The following is a 24780-nucleotide window of genomic DNA, read 5'->3' on the forward strand; positions in this document are numbered from 1 at the left end:
CCTGCGTCGGTAGTGCTTGATAGCAACCTCGTTCGGGATAGGAGGGACTGGAGGGACATGGTCTGCTGTATCCCTGTCCGGGTTCGAAAACGCACTCTTTGCCGGAGAGGGCAATATGCCCAAACGCGGTTGTGAGGAGCTTCGACGTGGCGGTGTAGAACTAAAGTACCCGTCAAGAGCGGTGGGTGGGGCGCCGACCCAAGAGTCCGGGGCATGGAAAGAATGCGGTCGACGTTCGCCCATCAAATAGTGATGGAGTTCCCGGGGAGGCGAGGTCTTGGGTGTCGAACTAAAGATCGATGGGGTATCTTTCGGTAAAGCTACACTGCTCGGTCTGCTTCTGGAGCGACTGGCACGGCGAAATTGTGACGAGAACGAGAACCGACGCTTTTTCTTTTCTTCGTTTGAGGTTTCCTCCCTCTTTTCATTGTCCTTCTCTGTTTTTGAACGTATCAAATTCAGTCCTGTCGACGCCCTTGATCTCCGTATCACAAGTTCGGGTTCTTCGGATGCTTCGCGGGAAGAAGGCGCGGAGTCGGCCCGGGCATGAGAAGCCTGATTCATGCATCACATCAGCAAAGAAACGCTACTCTAGAAAAGCCGAGCCGACCCGGATTCAGACTTGGGATTACGTTCAGATGATTATGGGGCTACAGGCGAGGATTACGGTCGTCAATGGCAAAGAAACGAAAACGCCCCAACAAGGTCATAAACGCCGCATTCGATGTCCATGCAATTCCATCCAATCACCCGCCGTAGTCCATGGGCCAAAGAAAAGGTTGTATAGACATCGTCGTCGCATACTCTGTAAAGAAATGGATAGAAGAGATCATTTGTCTACCTTTTCGCGGCCGAAGCGACTCTTGCCTTTTGCAAACAATCCTTTGGCACTGGTCATGCCCTTCCCACCTAATACGTTGGCAGTATGAAGCAGGTCCTTGCCCTTGAGCTGCATCTGTTGATTTGCTATTCGTCCACCAAATCCTGAGCTAGAGGGTGCAGCAGCAGTGGGAGAGCTTGAGGTCGTGGGGACTGGCACACTAGCATTATTATGCTGCTCAGTGCTCACATCGTGGCTGCTTGATCCTCCAAGCTTGCCAAATAGGGCCAGAGAGCCAGTATGCCTATGACGTGCAGAACTTGTCGGGGCTCGCTGCACTGGATAGCTTTGAATGGCAAGATCAGGGTTCGCTTCGAGCGCAGAGCGTAACCAGTCATTAAGACCATGATCATACTTCGCCCAGTACTCTCGGGTTGCATTGTAGGCATCAATCCGCTCAGCAGCTGTAGCCAGTGTTGCAATCTCTCGAGCGCCTAGAGGCTTGTCTGTAGTTGGCGACATGGGTGAAGAGTCTTGCACAGCAATGGGCGTTGGAGGATCTCTATTGGGAGGCAGAGTGGCAGGATGTTGCATGGGCTGCTCCAGTTGTTGTTTTTCACTCAAGTCTGGCTCTTTGAGTGTCGGTGATGGCTCATGATCCGCACTCAAGCGTGGAGGGAGATCCACGGCTTCTGGGTTAAGCTCCGTGTTGACAACATGGAGTCCCGGCGAGCGTGATTCGTCTCGTGAAGGACTAGTGATTAGGCTAGTAAGTGAGCGTGCATGGTCAAGAGGCGGAGAAGAAGGTTGCGGCGGCATGTCAGTAGAACTAACAGGATCCGGCTTAGTAACCGTGAAAGTGTGATCTGGACCAAAGTATGAGTCGGGAAGAGGCTCAGGTGACTCCTGGCGTTCTTGAGCTACAGCTTGCTCAACCGGAGAGGATACTGCGGCTACTGTTGATGCTTTTGTAGGATCTGCTGTCGGCACATCCTGCGCTTGCTCGTCTGGTGTTTGTAATTGCGAGTTGCTTGCCTCCCAGCTGAATCGGTTGAGTATCACGGGTTTCGTCGGCTCCTCGGACTGCGGTAGAAAAGTTACTGTTTTTCCAGACGGCTGCTCTTTAGGATTTTGGTCACCCTCCTGCGAAGATCGACGAGAAGCGCGGTCTTCTTCCGCCCAGTAAGTATCATACTCACTCGGTAGTATAGAGCTGGCACGATTCGCGTCAGAGCTAACGGGCCCAAGCGAGGCTCGATTGGCTTCACTAGCCGGTGACGCCGGAGCCATGAACGGGCTGAGGCTTGCGACAATCTCCTTGCGCAAACGGTCGCTTTCTTGGTCTTCGGCTGACGGATCGGTACTCAACTGGGGGTCAAGAGTTGGTCGATTAGACTGACTCTGGAAGGACTGTTGGGATCGATCCTTCAATGGCGCCGGTGGTGGGAGTTCTGACTCCGGTGTATCCTTTGCAGGGGGAGTGGGTGGTGCACTTGAGTTGCTAGTAATTGTACGATCCAACTGAAGGGGTCTTGGGAGGTAAACGTTGCTACGGTCGGTACGACCTTCGTGCTGTTGTTGGTTGTCGGATGTGTTGTCATCGGCTCCTAGGGATGTGCGTATAGAATTGACCATTGCGGCTCCGGCATTTCTCAGTGCAGCAATCGGATCGGTCGTGTCCGATTCCGCTGCAGATACCCCAGCGGCTGAATGCTTGGGCGTTGTTGGCGTGAGGTCAGATTTGTTCAGTGAGTTTGAGCCATTGGTGTCGAGGCTCAATCCGCGATCTTGCTCACCATGATCGGAGGGTGTCATAGCCGTGGTTGTGTACGATTCCCACTGGCCTGGAAGATGAGGGCGGAATTCCTTGACAGGACTGCTGTGTCTTGAATGAGTAGCCTTGGTTGGAGACCCCGCACGTGAGTTGTCATTGCTCCGTTCCCACGACTGAACGCTGTTCCTTGAGCGGTTGGACTGTGTGGAGCCACGTCTTGACGAAGCTACCTCTCCAAACTTACCGGCCAACGCTTGCACACGGCCTTTGCTTGGAGACTCGGAGCGATCGCGCGGCAAAACATCGTCGACCGGGTTTTGCGCATTGTGCGACTCCAGGAAGGTGTCTTGTGACCGAAGCTCTGCTGCACCGAGTTCGGGCGCACCACTGACTGGACCGTTTCTCGCAGCAGTGGCGATGTCTGCTTCGCGAGTAGCGTACGCAGAGGATGGACCTTTGAGGCCGCCTTCCATCTCGTCGGACGTGTCGTTGCTTTCTGTCGTAACAAGAGCGGATTCTGGTTCCGGTACGTCCCTGCTCGGTGCTAAGACAGGCGAACGGGCAGGACTGTCACCGCGTGTGGGCGTAGCAAGACCGCTGCGCGGAACAGATGAGTTGGAGAAGTTGCGAGTGTGACCTGGCGAAGGTTTCCGTGGAACGTGGTGCATTGGCTCGATGACGTTTGCGGATGTTGGCTGGGTGACGGGCGTTGTAGTCTCACTAGGTTCTTCTGCAATAGCGGGCGTATCGCCTTCCGCCTGGTTACGGTTCCTCAACGCTGACGCTGCAGAGCTAGGTACGCGGCTCATGATTGGGCTGATTCCTGAAGTGCTCCCAGTATTGCTTCTCAACAGGTCCGAACTCGAATCGTTGTCGTTGGATATGGGCGTCGGCGGAACCGAGCGGCTTTCGTCGGCGCGAGTGAAGGCTTGGTCGACAACAGACCGTAGACCCTGGTCATCCTGGTGTGACACGAGAGACAGGTCTTGCTGGACTTGCGAGTTGTCTTGGTGCGGAGCTGTTGCATCGTCATCAGGCAGATAGTACTCGCTCTTGCGCTCAGCAACGGTTTCCATGGGCTGCAGTGATCTTCCACCTTCTGTGGGAGAGGCGATGTTGTCCCGTGTCGGGGAAGACAGGGAGTCCAGACTTGGTCGCGACGATTCCATTGAAGCCCGTTGGCGCTCCTCCTCATGCCGCTTGTAGATGTCCGCTGGCCTGACAAAAGGCAGCGGCTTGTCTTGACTGCCCTGGCGAGATCGCGGGGAAGTGGGCGCTGGCATGTCCCCCTGGCCTATGCTGCTCTTGCGAGGAGGGAACTGGGTGTTGATGGGTGGAGTGAAATCGGCAGGGACCTGTGATATGCGAGTCTGAAGGGGCGGGGGCACAGCAGAAGGGCTGAAGTCGCCTCTGTCTCCTGTGTCGTAACTCTGGCCATAGCCGCCAACGTTTGTCTGTATCCGGGGCTCCTCATGCTGCTGGCCGTAATTGTGCTGGGGGTGTGGTATCGTTGAGGAAAAGGCACGCTGTTCCTCGCCGTGCTCAAAGGAATTCCTTCGCCCTCTTGGGAGAGGCGCCTGCTGGGAGGGATCGGTGAAGCTGCGCGATGGCTGCTCTACACGCTGGGCGTAGTATCGCTGCGCCGGCGCTTGTGGCTGTTGCGGCTCCTGGTTGACGCCGTACTCGTCGTACTCGTCGTAGTCACCCCAGTCGTCGCCGTCGTAGGCGTTCTTCTTGGCCTGCACCCACTTCTTCGTTTTGGCACGATTGACGTTGGTCTTGAAGGACACGGGCTGGCCTGCGGAGAAGGGCGACGCGCTCCGGTCGCTAACACGAGTCAGTCTACGAGTGCACACTGCATATGTATAATTGCCACGTACAGTGGTGACCTGGCCTCTTCGGCCTGGAAGCGGAACGGACCGGACATGCTGGAGTGGTATCAGAGTCGTGGTATAGGATATGCACACCACTCTAGCTCTACAAGGGCGGAGCCCAAAGCCGGCTATATCCTACAGCGCATGCAATCCGGGGAGGTTCGAGGACGTCTACAGATGCACACACTGCGGCAAAGGTGCTGGCTCGGTGGTGCGCGATTGCAGCACTGAAGGGGGGTTGGTGGTTGACAGCCGGAGCGATGGTGATAGACAGCGTGGCTGGAGCAAGGCGGGAGGGACTCGCAGTGGGTTCGACCAAGCTTCCGGGATAACGTCACCTGCTGTGCGTGCTGAAGGCCCGACCTGAAATGAGACCAAGACACATACCCGCCCACAAGTAAAGTTGGAGAGAGTAGAGCGAGGGAGCACGAGTGCAGTGAAGCTACAGTCCAGTACTCTCGTCGCAGTGCCATTTGTCCGCGCGGCTTGACCATCACACTCTGCGGTGCTTGCGTGCATGTGTGCAGCCCCGTCAGGTGTGGCGCAGACGACAGCCCTAAGTTGGGACCCGCCCGCTCTGGGAACTAACCACGTTGATGTTCCCCAATTCATTCACCCCAGCCCGTGCCTCAACCCTCAACCATCAACATATCCGACTTTTTTGCTGCTCGACTCCCCCACAGACAACCCGATCCACCAGCACGCACGTGTGCATCCCCCAGAACCCATTCAGCGCTAGAGGCGAAATCAGTGACCGCAGTCATTTCCCCGACGCCACGCAAACGGGCAGACCTCCGCGTCGCACCAGAACACCCTTCGGCCTCGCCATTGCTGTCCTGCCACTACAAGAAGACGTCGCTTGAGCATTCCAGCGACTGAGCGCACATCCGTCGTTTGGCTTAGTGCAATTTCCGCCTTTGCAGCGCATCTGCATCCGCCCCGCCTCGCTGCTCAGCCGACAGGTGGTGTGCGCCTCCCCTTTTCCGCCCATCCACAACACAACAAACCGTCGCCATGGCCGTATCGATACAAGACCGCACCGAGGAGTTCCGCTCTATCCTTGCACAGGCTCAGCGACGGCAGGCGCAATCCAAGACGGGCGCGCAACGGCAGTCGCTCCTCACACAGCAAGAGAAGGCCCAGGCAAATGCCAATCCGCGGCGTCAGCGCTCAGAGTTTGCGCGCAATGCTGCAGACGTTGCCCGGGGTGTTGCAAGCACCATGCAGAAACTCGAACGCCTCTCACAGCTCGCCAAGCGCAAGACGCTTTTCGACGATCGGCCCGTCGAGTTTGACGAGCTCACTTTTGTCATCAAGCAGGATATGACTGCCCTGTCAGGCCAGGTGCAGGCCCTCCAGCAGATGAATGCCAAGCAACACCCAAAGTCGAAACCCGGCGTGGATCAGGAGGGAGAGCACAACAGCAATGTCGTGGGGCTGCTAAAAGACAAGCTACAAAACGTGGGCATGAACTTCAAGGATGTTCTCGAAGTACGGACGAAGAACATGCAGGCGTCGCGCTCGCGCACCGAACAATTCCTGTCAACCGCCGCCCAGCAATCCCACGCCAGCCTCGAGCCAGGGAGGACCGACTCCCCACTATACCAAACACCCCAGCGAGGCCGATCGCCCGGAGGTTTTGGCCGCAACACCGGCGCAGTACAGCAAGATCTGCTCTCGCTCGAGCCCTCCGGGTCGTCAGCCCTGACACGAGGCGGTCCCCAGTCGGATGCACAATTGCTGCTAATGGAAGAAGCTCAGCCCCAGAACGCATACATTCAAGAGAGAGGACGGGCAATTGAGTCGATAGAGTCTACGATCCAAGAGCTAGGAGGCATCTTCAGTCAGCTTGCCCAGATGGTGTCTGAACAAGGAGAGCAGATCCAGCGTATCGACGCCAACACCGAGGACGTTGTAGACAATGTCGAGGGTGCCCAGCGCGAACTGATGAAGTACTGGAGCCGTGTGCAGGGCAACAGGTGGCTCGTTGCAAAGATGTTTGGCGTGCTAATGATTTGTACGTGTCTCCCCGTCTCCCACGCATGAGTAGCAAGCTAACAAGGTGCAGTCTTTTTACTCTGGGTACTCATTTCTGGATAGATCTGCGCTTCAATCTTGTGGCATGTTTCGGCGTTCAGGAAGACAAGGGGCATCGTCGCCAGCTCGGTCTGGCATCGTCCCGGTAGACAAGTTGTTGTATACAACGTTGCACGCTTTCTTTTCACTTGTATCTATACTTTTCTTTTATCGTTTGTTCCTTTTGTACCTACGCTCCCATGAACACTATTACGTCATGAGCAGGCCGGTTAAGTCACTATTAATGATGCTTATTTTCCTTTCACGTGCAATACTCTGAAGGCGTTCATTCCGAGTGTGTGGGGTCTAAATATCGTATCCAGCAGCCCGATCCACGTCTGTGCACTACCCGATCTTTACTTGCATGCCTTGGCTGCATATGTACAACATGCGGGTTGATACATGGTCGCTTAAGGATGCTCGAAATGGACAGCCCTTTGCTCTTTTCTAAATTCGAACACATCCTCATCGGGGTGCTGTGACGGGTGCGCATCTGCTTTTGTTCAATAGGAGTACACGCCCACCATCACCATCACATGCGTCATTGATCAAGGCGACGGTGCGATCGAGAGTGGGATGAAACCAAACTACGCGGTTATCCACATTTACGGCTGCTTGCTGTCTGCAAAAAGACCTTGCGCCGTGTCACCAACGTCGCAAAGAAAGTACACATGACCGGTCACTCAAGGATGTCCCCCAATGTTCCGCCGCTAGTCTGTACATGAGCGCGACCCGTCTTGACGCCGGAACGGGTGGGCACTAAGCAACAATGCCGAAGCTATACGTCTTGGTAAGCTATCGGATAGGTACTGCGGCTACAGCGCCGTGAGCTGTAGAAAGACAGTTGGCAGGCGCCGACTTATGCATGCCACGTCCAAGACAGGCCCGAGGTGATATCAACGGTTGTTAGATCGTCACTAGGGTGGCCCATTGGCGCAGCGAGAGCTGGCAAGTGCGACATGACGAAAAGAACGGCGCAACATCGGCCGGATAGCTGCGTTAGTTTGACGGGCGCAAAGTCGTTAGCGGCCTTGAAAAGATGACATCTTGGAGGTTGGCGAGTGGGATGGCATGCAAGCGACATGAAATGTACCATCAGCAGACGATGATCCACCTGCTGCAGAGTGGGCGTGTGGGCGTCCTGCATCCCACTAGCGCCCTCTCCTTCCATCCGTATGTCAACCACGCTCTCACACCGACCTGCGTCCTCGACGCCTGATCCGCCCTGTATCTGCTGCACCCTTCCGTTAGTCGCCCGAGATTGTGTGTGTGTGCCGTCCCTTGCGCCTCGGACGCCTCTGCCCTACGCAAAGAGACACGACCCTTTCGCCGCCGCCCGCATGTCTTGGTAGCCATCTCTCGACGTCAACCCACAGGCAAGTGCATGCGCGCTCCGGCGCAATGCCCGACCGCACATGGGACGAAACCGTTGCCCTCGGCACGGCTCCCATATTCGACGATGCTGTCTATCTCTCCGAAGCCCTGGGCCTGCCTATGAATCAAAGTGAAGACCATCTCGACGCCGAGTTGGTACTGCTTGCTCGCGAATCCGGTATCCCGGATCCTTATCGCTTCGTACCCCGGCCCAAAACAATCTCTCGTGCCATGTCGACTATGACGTTGGACAGCGACCAGAGGAGCTCGCGCTCAATTCACTCCCAGGAAACACAGTCAACAAGCTTCACCTCGGCGCCTTCCCGAACTTCAAAAGACCATCTCTTCTCCAGCGACGGCCCATCCACAAAGAGAGCGCCCCCATCGCATCCACAGCCTTCACCGATCATCGAGAGCCCTCGAATGGTCACTGAACGTCCCGAATCGGACTTCAAGTCAAGACAATCGTCGACACTTTCCGTCACTCCTTCTGTCGGCTCTAGCTCAGCATCGTCACGGCGAGCGCACTCACGGAAGAAACGTAGCTCAGCCATCTTCTCCATGTTTCGAAGAGACACGGGGTATGTTAGGGTCAGTGAATATTGCAGCCCTCTTACTAAAGTCTTTCCAGTAGCACTTGCACTACGTCGACCTCACACCACGGACACCACAGCAAGCCTCGAGGCGCAAAGCTGGCGTGCGGTCACACGTTGTCTGACTACGATATCCGCGCGCATATACAGGAAGCGTCAAAGAGAGGCTCACAGGCTACGCCTGAGTGCTGCGGAAGCGCGATACCGCGCTCAGTGTTGGAGACTATCCAGACGAAAGAAGAGATTGGGCTTGCTATAGACGATGCTGTTGATATGCCCGACTCTGCTTTCCGCGACTCTGGCTTCTGCGAGATCGCAATATCAACTGCCGCCCCGCTACATCCAATCAAGGACCTTGCGTGTTCAGAAAACCCTCCTACCTTGGCACAAGTCCCATCCAGACGCCCCCGGCATGAGACGATCAAGATTGACTCTGCGTTGGCGAATGAGGCTTTCAAGAGCTTCAGGACACAACAGAAAGAGCAGTTTGAACGTGTTTCCTCTTTCGAGTGCAACCAAAGAAAAGCCCTATCAACATACCATCGGTGCACCATGGTGCTTCTAGAAGCGCAGTACAGGATCAACAGGGAGGAGCGAATGGAAAAGGTATGTGTGGATTGAAATATCGTGATAAACATCAGACGACTAAACCTCTGCAGCACATTGAGGACCTCGAGCGGCTAGAAGAGCGGCAACTCCTCGCTGAACACGACCTCCTGACGGCGCAATCGCAGGAAACGCAAAACGTAGCAACGGCATTAAAGTATATCGAGGCTTACTGTTTGGGTACAAGAGACGACCAGGAGCGCGCGCATACCGTGTCAGAAGAAGATTTCAAGAAGCTGGATCGCCAACGACTGATCCAACAAGATCTCCCAAGAAAACACGCGAGTGCTATTAATGTTTTACGGGCTAGGCAAGAGCTGGACACAAAACGAAGGGTAGAAGCGCAGGAAGCAGAGCTGCAGCAACTGCGTGTAGATCATGAAGAGGAAAAGGCTAGGAAAGAGGCCGAATATCAGAAAGAGCTGGAGAGACTTGACGCAGTCATCGAAGTAAGACGAAAAAGGCTGTTGCAAAGGTGGGATCTCAAATTCGAGATGTGGCGACGAGACTGGGAAGCACAACACAACACGACCCTGACGGCGGAACTTGAACATGAGGACTGGCCGTCTCGCAAAGCGGATCATGTCATTTCCATACCCGAAGCGAGTTCGCTTGCTCGATACGTCAAGACTGTGGCTTGAGGTTGCGACATGGCCTCCTCTCAGAGCCCCGTGTATATTCTTTCCCAGGTTCCACTTTTAAGGGTCACCGAACCTGCTCCATTCTGGGCGTCGTCATCCTTTCTATCATCATTTCACAGCGTGGCGTTAATCGGGCGTGGACGCCGACATGGAATCAAGTTCCATTCTTTGCTGCATGGGCGGGTTTGTATCTTCGCGACTATATACCCCTTTGCGCATACGAATACACATTTTTTCGATTACCATTCTTTCCTCTGATATCATATGCTGGGTTTCGCATGTAACAGACCAAAATCTTGTTTGGTTGGATAGCTAGATAGTTAATGTTATTGAGACTTTATCGACGATGAAGCTTGAAATCACTACACCACCTTCCCAAGTCCCAGTCGTCGACTAGCGACCCAGACTTTTGGGTACGAAACAACGCTCAGCCCGACAACTGGGGACATGTTGTAGGTGGGGGGTGCAGGCGGCCCAAGCTCCAGACTGTTCTGCATAAGCTGCTACTGTACGAGGCGAGGTGGTGGTGGTGTGGTAGTCTAGACAGGACTAGTGTTAGCACACCAGTCGCTCGGAACTGCTCGCCGACCCTTGCGGAGCATTTTCCCGCGCCCTACGGCGATTAAATGGCGAACGAACATCGTTCACTGCAATCGACGGCTTGGCGAGAAGTGGGCCGAAACAGGAAATAGGCGTTTCTTATGTCATGGTGTGAGGATTGGTTCTTATAAGCGTGTGCAGAGGATACTCAATTTATTTTGGCATAACGTTATGAGGTGTAGGAAGAATTCATGGCATTCATGTAACAGCGGCAGAAGAGAATTGCGAGTAGCTGGATGAAAATTTGCTACATGGGTATCATGCTAAATCGTAACTCGTAGAAACATCATTGGTTATCGTTAAAACAGCCTCCCGAAATGCCAATCAGCTTTTGACGCCAGTCTTGCGGCAGTCGCGGCTGACGATATGTTCTCAGCCGCCCCGAGTAAGATCGCTGTTATACTGCTCGACTGGAGCTAGCATATCCCACTGCAGACCCTCCTGGGCATCCATGGGCGGTGGCAGATGATCCAAACCCATGGCGACATCCATCTCCTGGTCGTCCTTTAGAAGTGAGAGCTGGTCGAACTGCTGATCGAAGAAGCCATGGTGTGCACCCATGCCCTTGGGATCAGGGTAAGGCAGCATGGACGTGTTGCCTTCCACGAAATATGGAACCGGCGTCTCTGGCATGCTTGGCGTGACAGAGTCGAACATGTTCATTGAGTCGTCGAAACCGCCAATCCAGAACTGTCCTCCACTAATGGCATCACGCTCTTGGATCATCTCCTCAATCTCATCCTCGGGGATATTGTGCTCGGCGAGCAGATGACGACGTAGGTCACGGTCCATGTAGAAGCGGTACTCGCATGTCTTGACCAAACAGGGGATCTCTCGGCCTTGTTCGTAGCCAACACCAGTAAGCATGGTCAGCATCGAGGGTTCCGGCTTCTTCTTTGACTTTGCAGCCTTTCGCAACTGTTTGCGGTTACCGAGACCGAGGTGATGTGTCCGTACGTGCTGATCGAGAGACGACTTGGCTTTGAAGGAAGCGCCGCATGCATTCTCTCCGTTCCATCCTTTCAGATCTGCGTGTTTTGAGTTCTGCAGGGCGTCCGATGTACACGAATACTTGAATTCTTTATCGTGGACGGTCTGAATGTGGACGGTGAGGTTGTGCTTCCGGTTGAAGACACTCTCACAGCCTAGCCTGGGGCAAGCATACTGCGATTGTTCTCGTGGGTCGCCATGTACAGTGTCGACGTGCGTTTTTAGATTGGATGCAGACTTGAACTTCTGGCCGCACTCTGTACACACGGGTGGGTGGCACTCTGTCGTATGCGCCACGAGCTCTTCTTTCGTAGCGAACGACGGAAGTTGCGCTGGGACAGTGAGCGTTTCGCCAGATTCGGTCTGCATTGTTTCCGGTTCCGCAGCAGTTAGGCATAGCATGCAGAAGTGGCCCTGTTCCTGCGTGTATGCGTGTGCCCTTTCCATATGCCGTTGTAGTGCTCCCTCAGTCTGAAAGCCACTTGTGCATCTCTCGCCCGTCGCTTCGTCCATACGGGAGCAAGTGTAGGGCTTAACGTCCAGGTGCTGGCTCTTGACATGTGCCTCCAACGCCTTGGCCTTCCTGAACGCTTCATTGCAAGGGGGAAAGTCGGTACAGTAGAACTTGGACTCGTGAACGTCTCGGTGCCTCTGGAGCCTGCCGTTGGACGTGAAACTCTTGCCACAGCCGTGCCAATCGCATGTAAAGGTTCGCTCGGTTGCCGGGTCACTATGGGCGTTCTTCAGGTGGCGCTGCAAGTGGTCTTTCCGTGGAAACGTCTTGTCGCAGCCGGGTTCGGTACAGACGAACGGGCGCTCCTTGTTGTGGCTTCGCATGTGCGTCTCGAGACGGCATGGTCGGTTGAAGCGTTGCGAGCAGGTTGGGCACACGTAATTCCAAGCGCGACGGGCCTCGCTCTCAGCCCTCAACGTGCCATTATCGGTATAGTTGACCTGGTAATCAGCAGAATCGTCTGAAGCATAGTCGTGCTCGGCAGTCTTGTCCGCAGCACCTCCGGGAATGTTAGCCTTTAGTAATAACGTCATGGTGGCCGGGTTGCTGTACCTTTGCGAGACCTCTTCTGCAACACTGGAACACTCTCCTCTGTGAGCTTTCGTTTCGGAGCCATGGCAATGCCTACAGCTTGCGAGTTGTTTACGACAGTCGGCTCATGGATGCGGAGAACCATGGGCGAAATTCGAGCTCCACTGTATTTTTCGGATGCCAAGAGTTCTTGCGCTAACGCCGACGCCGACGCCGACCCCTGCGATTTCTGATCGCGAACTTTCTTTACCGTCGCATCGCATCAGGCATACGCAGTGCACCCCATCTTCCACGCGTAATCCTCCACAAACCCCCACAAGACATATCTACGCGTAAACTTCATATCGACTGCAAAATGTCCGACTACGGCGGTGACGACTACGATGGCGGCGCCGGTGATGTGTATGTGGATTCCATCCCTACGCTTCCTTTGCCAGGTGCACTACTTGAAGCATGGAAGAGAATATCTCAACTCGCTCTAACATCAACAGCGACGAGCCTCTCATCGAGTTCGACGAGGAAGCCGAGCCCGATCTCATGGACGACGAAGACGACCAGCCCGGCGGTGGTGAAGACCCAGACAACGCCGAACCCAACGACGACAACGTAGTAGTATCAGGCGATGCCAACGCGGCTGCTGCTGCCAAAGAAGCATCCAAGAACACAGTCACGAGCGAAAAGGACAAGAAGGTTCCCAACGACAAGCGCACAACCACTCCATACATGACAAAGTACGAGAAGGCGCGTGTCTTGGGCACAAGGGCGCTCCAGATCAGGTAGGCTACAACCAGACGGAAGGAATGCACGCAAGGACTAACGATGTTGCAGTGGTAACGCTCCGGTGTTGATTGACGTGGAAGGCATGACCGACCCTCTGCAGATTGCCGCGAAAGAGCTGCAGGAGAAGAAGATCCCGCTCGTTGTACGGCGGTATCTGCCTGATGGCTACTACGAGGACTGGACTTGCGAAGAGCTTCTGACATGAGGTATGGCGTGTTTGGTTGCATCTGATAAGGAGTTTTGTTTGGCTAAATATGGGGCACATCGGCGAAAGGAGTCTCTAAGTGGTTGCGCAATTATATCCCGAATCTCACCCGATCTCCGTTAACTCCAAGCCTTGTCCGTTGCATGTGCGGATCCGCGGATAACATTCCTGTAACAAGCCAAAAGTCTAGAGGAAGGTGGGGTAGCTTGACATAGCTATTTGTCCCCGCACTAATTCCAGGCACAACGTCACCCCATGCGCCTGCTCACAAAACTTCCAAGGGCCCCTCGACTTGTATCTGCATTTCAGCCTCCTACACGCTTCTCCCGCTATTCCACACTGTTCAACATGTCTTTCGAAACCACAGGGACTATCGCCTCCTTCGGGGGCAAGCTTCTCAAGCTGAAGCACAAGTCCGAGAGCACAAACACAGACATGGAGCTCAACATGTTCCTCCCCCCGCAAGCACTCAAATCCGGAGCCAAGGTCCCCGTTCTGTTCTACCTCTCTGGGCTCACATGTACTGGCAACAACTGCTCCGAGAAGGGCTTCTTCCAGCACGGCGCAGCTAAACACGGCATTGCCATCGTGTACCCCGACACATCGCCAAGTGCGTCTTTTCCATGAAACCAAGTCACGAGTACCCAACTAACCCAATGGCTAGGAGGTCTCCAGATCGAAGGTGAAGATGATGCGTACGACTTTGGATCCGGCGCAGGCTTTTACGTCGACGCTACCAAGGACCCCTGGTCAAAGGGCTACAAGATGTACTCCTACATCACCAAGGAGCTTCCTGAAGCCTTATTCTCCTCTTTCAAAGAACTCGACTCCAGCAAAGTCAGCATCACAGGGCACAGCATGGGTGGCCACGGCGCATTGACACTGGTCGGTATACCGTAAACTTGTCACGAAAGATCTCACTAACCATCGCCAATAGTTCCTCAAGAACCCCGGCATGTACAAGTCCGTCTCCGCATTCGCACCCATAGCCAATCCCATCAACTGCCCATGGGGTCAGAAGGCATTCAAGGGATACTTTGGCGAAGACCAGCAACAAAAGTGGAAAGAGCACGACGCGTCCGAGCTGGTAAAGCAGTGGAAGGGTCCTCTGGAGGTGCTCATCGATGTGGTGCGTATACCAAAAGACAGTGTTGACGTAAGTTACTGACTAGGCCAGGGCACTGGAGACAACTTCTACAAGCAAGGCCAACTGCTTCCAGAGAACTTCGTCAAGGCAGCCAAGGAATCTGGCAATGACAAGGGCATTCAACTACGCATGCAGCCCGACTACGACCACAGCTACTACTTCATGGCTACATTCGCTGACGACCACGTCGAGTGGGCAGCGAAGCATCTGAATGCGTAGTAAGTCGACTTGACGACTATTATCACAACAGACTGCTCACTGCGACAGAAGCGGCTCGGGTATCAAAGAGAGATTATAGAACATAACAGAATATGTACATGTGCTGCAAAGTCTTGCTGCCTTATTGGTGATTACAATTCCAGTTGATGCGCACTCTCCTCGGCACCAGACTTCTGTGTATAATTTATGGAAACATGGACGTGATGGGCCCTGACATTGAGCGGTGGTGAAGAATACATATCATGTGCATCGTTGATTCATAACGCAATGTATATGAATGCTGCGAAACTTTGCACTGTCTTGTGAACATGTCTACGGTGTCGGTGAAATATTCACCGAGTACGCCGCCATCTCGAGATCAAAATGTCGTGCGCACGTGTCACTCGATCAAATTGGGCGTGCGAACATCCCACCATGGGCTCTTGGCGCTGCCACTTCAGTCATTGCACAGCTGTTTTTGCTTCCCACGCCTCCACAAAGACGCAGAACCACTTTGCTTTTTTTCTGCAGCGAATCTAGTTGCGTAGAGCACCGGACCTAAAGCTCTGACCGTAGTTTCTTTCACGCACAAACCCTTGCACACGCCGTACGTCAGCCCCTCGTGCCCCGCCTCTGCCTTCACCGCTGTAACGCTTCCACGATGCAGTCTCCCGCGCTTTGCTCCATGATTCGGTAGCACGCCAATCTAGTCCTTGTTCTACTCCATCACGTCCGATGTACCCTTCGTAGCCTCAACCACATTGACAACGCAAGCTGTGACTCAACGCTGCTTGATCAGCTCTGAACACACGAGGAAATGGAGGACCAGGTACGCATGATTACTCGCTTTCTCTGGTCATGCACTCACGATTCTGAAGGTCGAGAATGCCATACAAATCGCGGCGAACCCGACGTCGAGCCAGGAGCTGCGCGGCCAGGCCATCGAATACCTGAACCAGCTCCGCGCCGAAGGCTCCGCATGGCAAGCTGCCCTCACACTCTTCGCGCGCGACCCTCGTCCAACCGATTTCGTTCGCCACACTTCCCTCGAACTCGTAAACAATGCTATCCAAGAACACCGTCTCGATGAGCAGAGTCTTGCATACATCAAGGACACCCTGATGGGTTATATCCACGGATCCTACGTGCCAGGCAGTGGAGCTGCAGACACGAGCCATATCCAGAACAAGCTCATGCAGACCGTTACTTATCTTTTTGTAGCACTATACCCTACCTCATGGCAGTCCTTCTTCGACGACTTCCGGGCCTTGGCTGGCGACCAGTCCACCATCGGGAACGTCAACACAGCGACGACTTTGCTGTATCTGCGTATGCTCGGTCAGGTTCACGATGAGATTGCCGACCAGTTGGTCGCCCGGCCAGACGACGAGAAGAAGCGCAACACAGAATTGAAGGACCTTATTCGACAACGAGACGCGCAGAAGATCTCGTTATCCTGGCAGGAAATACTCGCGAAGTGGAGGGAGACAGACTTGAATCTCGTGGAGATGTGTCTGAGGACCATTGGGCGCTGGGTTAGCTGGACAGACATCAACTTGATCGTCAACCAAGCCATGATCACAACCTTCCTGGAAATGGCGGGTCAGCAAGGCATCGGCGATCCCGAGAGCGCCGCTGGAAAAGTGCGCGATGCTGCAATCGATACTTTCTCAGAAATTGTCGGAAAGAAAATGAGTCCAGCGGACAAGATTGAACTGATCACTTTCCTGAACTTGTCCGAAGTCGTTGGTCAGCTCATCAGCAGCCCAGCTTTGGCCGACTTCAACAGCTCAAATTACGATAATGATCTTGCCGAGACCGTCGCTAAGCTCGTAAATAACATCGTATTCGATATCGTAAAGATTCTAGAGAACGAAGCCGTCGAAGAACACATCCGGCAACGCGCAGACGATCTCATTCGCATCTTCACGCCCTATCTTTTACGTTTCTTCGCCGACCAATACGACGAAGTCTGTTCGACTGTCATCCCCTCTCTCACTGATCTCCTCACGTTCCTTCGCAAATTGCAAAAGAAGTCAGGTTCGATTCCTCCCCAGTACGCCGCCGTACTACCGCCCGTCCTGGATGCGATCATTGCAAAGATGAAATACGACGAGACAGCCTCGTGGGGTGAGGAAGGTGACCAGACAGATGAGGCAGAGTTTCTTGATCTCCGGAGACGCCTACATGTCTTGCAACAGACCGTGACCGCCATTGACGAGCCTTATTACATCGAGACTCTCAGCCGTTTAGTCAACGGGACGTTCGGACGCCTATCTCAGGGAGATCAGTCGCTCAACTGGCGCGATCTGGAACTTGCTCTGTATGAAATGTACTTGTTCGGAGAATTGGCCGTCAGGAACCAAGGGCTGTATGCGAAACGCGAGCCATCGTCTGCTGCAGCTCAGCAGCTTGTGACCATGATGAACAGCATGGTTGAATCTGGTCTAGCAAACTATCCACACCCTGCAGTTCAGCTACAGTACATGGAGATCTGCGTTCGTTACTATCAGTTCTTCGAACAGAATCCTAACCTCATTCCCAAGGTCCTCGAGAACTTTGTCAATCTTACCCACAGCCAGCATGTCAAGGTCCGCTCGCGATCTTGGTATCTGTTCCAACGCTTAGTCAAGCATCTACGAGCCCAACTAGGCAACGTATCCTACGACATCATCCAGGCGGTTGGAGACTTGCTTACAATCAAGGCTGAGCTCCCTGATACTTCTGAAGACGAGATGTCGTCCGACGAGGAAGACCAGTCGGCAGATGCACTTTTCAACTCGCAATTATACCTTTTCGAAGCCGTCGGCTGCATCGCCTCGTCCAACACTGTTTCTGTGGAGAACAAGAAGCTCTACGCACAGACTATCATGAGTCCTCTCTTCAACGACATGCAACAAACCCTTCCTCAGGCGAGGAATGGTGATGAGCGTGCTATACTTCAGATCCACCACATTATCATGGCCATAGGCACGCTAGCTCGAGGCTACTCTGACTGGGTGCCATCGAACAACAACAGCGCCGTACCACAGAGTGAGGTGGCGGAAGAGTTTGTGAAAGCATCCGAGGCTATTCTCGTAGCTGTCGAATCGCTCAACTCTTCTGGTTCTATTCGCCACGCTGCGCGATTTGCTTTCTCACGAATGATTGCTGTTCTTGGCTCGCGTCTGCTGCAACAACTCCCATCTTGGATTGAAGGACTTCTGTCACTCAGTTCCTCTATGGATGAGATCAGCACGTTCCTCAAAGTCCTAGGCCAGGTTATCTTCACTTTCAAATCAGAGATCGCTGGTATTCTGGACACCGTGATGAGTCCAGTATTGCAACGCATATTCACAGCATTGGCGGTCGTCCCCTCGGGCACAGATGACGAGATCCAGCTGGCTGAGCTTCGCCGAGAGTACCTGAACTTCATTGTCGTGGTTCTCAACCAGGGTCTCGGATCTGTGTTCGTCAGCAACGGTAAGTCTAGGTCATCGATCAGATATAGTAACACCGCTAATATCATCCAGCGAATCAAGCAACTTTCGAGCCTATCATCTCATCCATTGAGACATTCGCTCGCGACACACACGATTACCCTACCGCACGCCTTGCTATCTTTGTGCTTATTCGCATGATCTCAGTGTGGGGCGGGCCTGACAAGGTTGGGCCCGGCGCGAACGCTACACCCACATCTCCCGACACCGCTCAAGCGCCGTTACCGGGTTTCGACAGCTACGTTGTGGATAAGTTCTCCCCGTTAGCATGGTCGATACCGGCATCGCCAGGGTTCAACTCGAAAGATGCGCAGGCCAAGCAGGTTCTATTTGAGGCTGCCAATCTGCAACGCGAAATCATCAAGAAAGTCGGCGAGTCCTATGTAGATCGCCTCAAGAGCGATCTCAGTGGCATGGGAGTGGGCGACGATGGCGCGGACCAGTACCTGCGCACTCTTGCCGGCTCATTCGAGGGACCCAAAAAAGAGAAGGAATGGCGTAACTTCTACGTCCAATTCGTGGACCGCATGCTTGCAAGCCGAGGTTAGGCTGTAGCTCCTAGTCGGGACTCAGAGAACAGGGTGGAGGTGGGATTTATCAGCGGGTTTGGCGTAATATCTGTCCATCATGAAAGCGGCATCATTCTGCATCGTAGCGGGCGCCTAAAGGATTGGCATCGAGTTTGATTTCCGTGATAACCCCCAGCAGCTAGCTCGCATTTCGTAGTGGAGCCTCATTACAAAACATATTTTTGATCACTGTGTACACTTAATTCCGCAGTATTTGACTCTGCTGGTATGTTCCAGTGCCTTTGGTGGAGATGGTGGTGAGGCACCCCTCAAAGGACGCGATAGTACGCGATAAGGTCGCGCCTGCACTTTCGGCCCCCACGCTTCAGCTTCAATCCTGACTGACCTACACCAACACGGCAGCAGCATCATTGAGGTATGCATCGTCCTAATCTCGCCTCGTCCCGACCCGAGACTCCCATCGTTCCCTCAAGCACCATGGCTTGAACTCCGATACGCCCGCGTGATTGATGGCGGTTTCCCAGTCTGGAGTTGCTACGGACCCGCCCAAGCGCTTCGAGTTTCACCCCACCAACCGATTCGCCAGCAACGCACGCTTCGGGAAGCGCGCTCCTAAATCAGGGGGAAAATGTGGAAAGTGTGTTTAGCGCCCAGGTAGAGGATTCGCTATGGGACTACGCCGCAATAGATGGGGTACCTGCACAGGCAAAAGAGGCGTCGTTCGCTGTGTGCGAACTATCAGCCTCACCTCAACGTAAGGTACCGTACCTACCTACCGTAGTCGCTCATCCCACGGAATTGACAGCAACAACATGAAAGTCAGCAACATTTCGCGCTGGAGTCCGTTTCGACAGCATGGTCTGGACTCAACAGACCACCGTCCAGACAGGCCAGATGAGCCTCAAGCAGAGTCGGAGTCGAAATCGAAATCGATCGAAGCAACTGTTACACGGATGTCAAGTTGGCCGGAAGAAGCACAAAAACTGAAGCAGCGCAATTGGATTTCGTATCTGTATTTCGTTGGAGATGTCATCCTTGTATTGCTTCCCGTATACTTCATTCGTACGTTGACAACTGGAAGTCAAGTATACAATTGCTAAAATTCTGCAGTGCTCGGTGTAGCAGTGATTACACTTAACGGAAGACCCGTCGCCGGTAATGCGTTTGCATCTAAGGTCACGGCAGCTATCCAGCTTGTTAGTAGCTTTCGCGGACAAAGTTTCTGTGATCGGCTAACGAAATAAGGGCCCAACTTTGTTTCCCATCATGTTCGCGGCGATAAGCGGCCGTAGCATGAAGATGATCGCAAGATACCTGGCGGAAAAAGGTACCAAACTTAGCGTAAGCCAGATCATTTTTGAGATACATGGTGCTCCCCGGGTTCCAGCAACTAATTACCTTGTTAGACTCTTGAACTACTCATGGCCAGCCAGTCTGTGTGGGGAACAATAGAGAGTCAGCTACTAATGCGACGGCTAACCCTTGTTGGTGTGAACCTGCTCTTTCTCTGGACCATGTCTCCATTGGGTGGCCAAGCGTCACTCCGTCTGATGAGCAGGTCCACTCGTACAACAGAAACTTTCTCTCCCCTCCGTTATCTCTCGACTGGTCCTGGCAGTGCCGCGTGGGCGATGGATAGCGGCGCTTATGTCGAAATGGATGGAAGCCTGAGCCAAGTCGAAGCATTGTACGCTGCCGCCTTGATGGGTTCTGAGCAAGTCAAGAAGGGACCAGAAGATACCTGGGGCAACGTGAAGATACCTTATATGGAAGCCCGCGAGGTTAGCAAAGAAGAGTGGACCAATCTCAATTCGACTACACGGCGCCCCGAGGGATACGTCTCTTTAGTCGGTATACCTGTCATGGGTCGTCCCAAGGATCGAGATGGAAGCTTCAGTCTGGAGACCACTCAACTTACTGTGGAATGTGAGCCATGGGTATTGCGTACAGTGGAGAACAAAACCGACTACCCAGAGCTCGAAAAGATTGTTCCAGGCCAGATATGGCAGAACATGTCGCAGGAGAATAATCCTTGGGGCTACTCCGGCGTCGCTGGAGGGAAAAAATCAACCTTCTTTATCCAGACTGATCTCCCTCTTACCCAGGGAGGTGATGATGGAGACGGCCGCTTCGACGCATTCGCTGGTTATGTCAACGCATCGAGGGCTGGCCGAGAATATCCTAAGCGGAAGCTGACATACGCCTCAAGCTTTGGAGTGGGACCAACTGGCAACACTACTCTGAGTATCGCCAACTGCTCCCTTGGCCAGAGTCATACAGAGACGGTGGTGAAGTGCAAGAACGACTCTTGTGCTGCTGTCAAGGTGCGTCCTTCCCAATCGGACATGCGAGATACACATGTCACCCCATTCGATCACATTTTGATCGCGCAATTGGCACTAGCTGCTTTCCCAAAAGCCTTCGCGTGGTCCAGGGGCTCCAACCCAACTGAGCAGTTTATCTACAACACAACGTCTTTCCAGCTAGCCTCACCTACTTCGAATCTGGAGATGAACTCGGGTTGGGTAAACTTATCGGAACTAAGCCCCGAAGTGTTTGCGAATCGGCTGGCTCTGGTTCTCAACACTTACTATCAACTCACCATTGCACCGAATGCATATCTTGGGAACCTTCCACAGAGCAACTCTTCTGCTTTTGGTCTCGACACGTTACCAGTCAACGATGTCAACGTCTATCTATCTCAAAACACAACCACTCAGAACACTACTTACACTGACTGGTACCGGCCTTTCAGTCTGGCGACCTACAACCGGGGAATATTCTTCGTCGGAGCAACAACAAACGCCACAATAAGTAAAACACACGAAATATACATCTGCAACTTCGCTTGGCTAAGTTTGTTGCTCATAGCTGCGCTTGCAATATTCTTAGTCGGTGCTGGTTCGCTGATGCTTAAGCGCCGGACACTTGGACCAGAGATGTTTGGATTCGTCACAAGCATGACTTACGAAAACCCATATCTCAACGTGCCCAAAGGCGGCAATACACTAGACGCTATGGAAAGGGCAAGGCTGCTTCAAGATGTTGACGTGCATGTAGGCGACGTATGCGCCAACGATGATATTGGACATATTGCGTTCGCTGCAGGAACACCTAAGCGCAAGCTTGAGAGAGGTCGCATGTACTTCTGAAAGGCAGCTTGCGTCTGGCCCAGACGCCCTGGATACAGACTGTGGCGCAGCAGCTTACCGTTATGCGCGAGGTGGACCATGCTCTATGAGAAGAAGGCTACGACAATCCACCAAGTCCACACAGCTCTATACAACCCCACCTGAGTCAACGTACGACATCCAGGAAGTGATCGTCTACAATGGTGGTTACCATCGATGGATCAATAGAGATGGGCAGTCAAACAATGCGATCATTCCTCCAGGCCAGCAAACATCAGCGGCAGCGTTAGTCGGAGCTGTCTCCACCATGAATGGTAATCGGCATTTGGCGCTGTGTCTCAGCCAGTCCTGTGCGCCATACAAGAGAAGGTGTGACAGAGCCCGTGCAGATGCAAGGAAAATCAAGCTTCGGAAGCAGACGTGGTGGAGCGAGCGAGCGCACAGTTGTTGGCGTCCACGAAAGAGCAATTGGATCACCAATCGGCCACGTTTGACGAGGGTCGTCTAGTCCGAGGTGCGACGCAGCATAAAACACAGGGGACCGGAATCTTTTACCGACGTGCTAAGCGACCCAGCCTCGACCAATGGTCGTCCAGATGCAACATCGAAACGAAACCTCTCTCCTGAGGCCCTACACCGAGACATGGAGATCCTCGAGTCCACGTATTCGTCGCCTTCCCGCTTGGGCGTTGACGCATAGCGTACCTGCGGCGGCTGTACGCCATTCTAGTATTCCCTTGGCTGAGAGCCTCAGTATGCCCGGACCGCCCGTTTCATCCCGTAGACGCTCGCCGCGGTGGACCACCAACGTCTTCCATGTACCTTGTCTTGCGTTTACGCTGTCGCCCTCCAGACTGCTCGTTTGATTAGAGGATCGTTCGAGGATACGCATTTTGGAGGGCCCGGTGGCGGTACACAATGGACGTTGTATCCACCGTGCAGATCGTGACACAAATATAAGAGATCACACTTGCCTCACAGCATAGTTTTTCATCACAACACACACTCTCAGCAACTTCTACATTCTTTGCATTGCAGCATTTTTTACGCGACTAGCTGGGCTAGATCACTCACACTCCCTTCACATTCTTCTACATTTCCTGTCGTTGTACGATATCATCACTTCTACCACCAACATCATGTCTCTCAGATCTACCATCATGGCGGCGGCGGCCATTTTCGCTACTGCTAACGCCCATATGATCATGAAGTCTCCTGTTCCATACAGTGCAGACAAGATTGACAACGCCCCAATCACCAAGTCTCAATTCCCCTGCAAGAGCAATCTCGGCTTCACTGTATCTGAGATGAATAAGATGGCTGTAGGAGAGCAGCAAACAATCAAGTTCAAAGGCACGGCTGTCCACGGAGGAGGCTCCTGCCAACTCAGTGTCACCATGGACACCGAGCCTACGGAGAACTCCAAATTCAAGGTCATCAAGTCAATCGAAGGTGGATGCCCTGGTGTTGATGGCACAACTTCGGAGTACAACTACGAGCTTCCCGCCAGCATTCCCAACGGCAAAGCTACCTTCGCATGGACTTGGTTCTCGAAGATGTCTGGAGCGCCCGGAGATGTACATGAACTGTGCGCCCATCGAGGTCACTGGAGGCGCCAGCGATGATTCTGCTTTCAACGAACTTCCTGACATGTTTGTTGCGAACATCGGCGAAGGTTGCACATCTCCTCAGAACTTTGCCACTAAATTCCCCAGCCCAGGTGACACCGTAGAAAAGGGTGCCACAAACGACTTGGAGGATCCTACTGGTACTTGTGGCTCTACTAGCTCTACTCCCGTCAGAGCCATCTTCACCAGCTGGCGGTCAACCGTCTGCTTCTCCCTCTGCTCCCAACGATGGCCAGTACTCTGCTGCTCCTACCACTCCCGCCGCCGGCCAGCCTTCAGCTGCTCCTACATCTGTTGCTGGCGGCAAGCCATCTCCTCTTCCATCCAACGGTGGCGGCGTCTTCGCTCCCGGAGCGTCCAGCGCTGCATCTGTCGCTCCTTCAGCTGCACCCACCGTCCCAGGCACTTCCACCACGCTCGTTACCGTCACTGCCTCGCCAACTGCTCCGTCGCCAGTCGCACCGACCGTCCCTGCTGGAACCGGCTCCCCTGCCACTCCCTCCACTCCTTCTACGCCTTCGGCCGGTGGTAGCTCGGGCACTTGCACTGAGAACGGCGCTGTAGTCTGCAACGGCGCTGACCAGTTCGGTCTCTGCAACAACGGCGAGGTCGTCTGGCAAGCAGTCGCTTCCGGCACACAATGCACCAACGGCAGCATTACCAGGCGTGGCTACCACGGCCGCATCGCTCGCCCTCGCCGGTCCAACCGCCGCCATGTTCACTAGATGCGCTACCAACCTCGTTCTACGCATCGCTGACAACGACTCATGTTGAAACATGAACTACATTCACACACTCGTTCTTTACACGTTTTTCACTTTTGGGGATGAGGTCTGCGACCGGCTTTTTTTGTTGTACATACCCAGACTTTCTCTTTGCATATCCGGCGTCTGGATTTTAGAATTTTTTGCTATAACGAACATTCAGGGGTTCGGGTATTGGCAGGGTCCTCGGATGCCTGTCGATAGTCGACATCACCCTCGGCTTAGATGCCTGTAGAAATGAAACACGATTTCTGATACATTGGCTTTTTCTCAGTGGTGCTTTGTGGTTGTGCGATTTGTCATGTCTTGCATCCTGTGAAACAGTGCGGTACGTTGTTGAATGGTAATCAAGTCGTACACGTGATGATGGGTCGTATTGGTAGGTTGGTGGAAGTGGTCATCAGCTTGATGTTTCATACTACATGAAACAACACCCTACCAACCATACACCTATACTCATCTGCTATCAGCCAGTTAGACCACCTGATCCAGCATTCCTACCTACATGTCCCAGACTGCCATCTA

General features: G+C 53.6%; 9 protein-coding genes across 9 annotated transcripts; 7 read left to right on the forward strand and 2 right to left on the reverse strand.

Moving 5' to 3' along the window:
- Positions 1 to 829: 829 nt before the first annotated feature.
- ACET3X_005347 (uncharacterized protein) lies at positions 830 to 4521 on the reverse strand (the record flags this gene model as incomplete). Its single annotated transcript, XM_069451542.1, has 2 exons — positions 830 to 4421; positions 4475 to 4521. 2 exons carry the CDS (start codon positions 4519 to 4521, stop codon positions 830 to 832), a joined length of 3639 nt encoding a protein of 1212 aa, XP_069307391.1.
- A 961-nt stretch (positions 4522 to 5482) lies between these two features.
- On the forward strand, positions 5483 to 6568 carry ACET3X_005348 (uncharacterized protein; the record flags this gene model as incomplete). The annotated part of the gene is made up of 2 exons (XM_069451543.1): positions 5483 to 6485; positions 6537 to 6568. 2 exons carry the CDS (start codon positions 5483 to 5485, stop codon positions 6566 to 6568), a joined length of 1035 nt encoding a protein of 344 aa, XP_069307392.1.
- Positions 6569 to 7945: 1377 nt separating this feature from the next.
- Positions 7946 to 9758, forward strand: ACET3X_005349 (uncharacterized protein; the record flags this gene model as incomplete). Its single annotated transcript, XM_069451544.1, has 3 exons — positions 7946 to 8499; positions 8550 to 9117; positions 9171 to 9758. 3 exons carry the CDS (start codon positions 7946 to 7948, stop codon positions 9756 to 9758), a joined length of 1710 nt encoding a protein of 569 aa, XP_069307393.1.
- An 809-nt stretch (positions 9759 to 10567) lies between these two features.
- On the reverse strand, positions 10568 to 12538 carry ACET3X_005350 (uncharacterized protein; the record flags this gene model as incomplete). Its single annotated transcript, XM_069451545.1, has 2 exons — positions 10568 to 12361; positions 12415 to 12538. 2 exons carry the CDS (start codon positions 12536 to 12538, stop codon positions 10731 to 10733), a joined length of 1755 nt encoding a protein of 584 aa, XP_069307394.1. The 3' UTR covers positions 10568 to 10730.
- A 210-nt stretch (positions 12539 to 12748) lies between these two features.
- Positions 12749 to 13378, forward strand: ACET3X_005351 (uncharacterized protein; the record flags this gene model as incomplete). The annotated part of the gene is made up of 3 exons (XM_069451546.1): positions 12749 to 12795; positions 12885 to 13169; positions 13222 to 13378. The coding sequence occupies 3 exons, from the start codon at positions 12749 to 12751 to the stop codon at positions 13376 to 13378; spliced, it is 489 nt and encodes a 162-aa protein (XP_069307395.1).
- Positions 13379 to 13726: 348 nt separating this feature from the next.
- ACET3X_005352 (uncharacterized protein) lies at positions 13727 to 15420 on the forward strand (the record flags this gene model as incomplete). The annotated part of the gene is made up of 6 exons (XM_069451547.1): positions 13727 to 13988; positions 14043 to 14263; positions 14316 to 14507; positions 14556 to 14743; positions 15300 to 15330; positions 15391 to 15420. The coding sequence occupies 6 exons, from the start codon at positions 13727 to 13729 to the stop codon at positions 15418 to 15420; spliced, it is 924 nt and encodes a 307-aa protein (XP_069307396.1).
- Positions 15421 to 15540: 120 nt separating this feature from the next.
- ACET3X_005353 (uncharacterized protein) lies at positions 15541 to 18750 on the forward strand (the record flags this gene model as incomplete). The annotated part of the gene is made up of 3 exons (XM_069451548.1): positions 15541 to 15552; positions 15602 to 18185; positions 18236 to 18750. 3 exons carry the CDS (start codon positions 15541 to 15543, stop codon positions 18748 to 18750), a joined length of 3111 nt encoding a protein of 1036 aa, XP_069307397.1.
- Positions 18751 to 19544: 794 nt separating this feature from the next.
- ACET3X_005354 (uncharacterized protein) lies at positions 19545 to 21884 on the forward strand (the record flags this gene model as incomplete). Its single annotated transcript, XM_069451550.1, has 4 exons — positions 19545 to 19794; positions 19843 to 19928; positions 19978 to 20073; positions 20139 to 21884. 4 exons carry the CDS (start codon positions 19545 to 19547, stop codon positions 21882 to 21884), a joined length of 2178 nt encoding a protein of 725 aa, XP_069307398.1.
- A 1118-nt stretch (positions 21885 to 23002) lies between these two features.
- Positions 23003 to 24216, forward strand: ACET3X_005355 (uncharacterized protein; the record flags this gene model as incomplete). The annotated part of the gene is made up of 3 exons (XM_069451551.1): positions 23003 to 23451; positions 23579 to 23631; positions 23681 to 24216. 3 exons carry the CDS (start codon positions 23003 to 23005, stop codon positions 24214 to 24216), a joined length of 1038 nt encoding a protein of 345 aa, XP_069307399.1.
- Positions 24217 to 24780: the final 564 nt, after the last annotated feature.

Source organism: Alternaria dauci, chromosome 4, assembly GCF_042100115.1.
Source record: "Alternaria dauci strain A2016 chromosome 4, whole genome shotgun sequence".
In the NCBI taxonomy this organism is placed as follows: Eukaryota; Fungi; Ascomycota; class Dothideomycetes; order Pleosporales; family Pleosporaceae; genus Alternaria; species Alternaria dauci.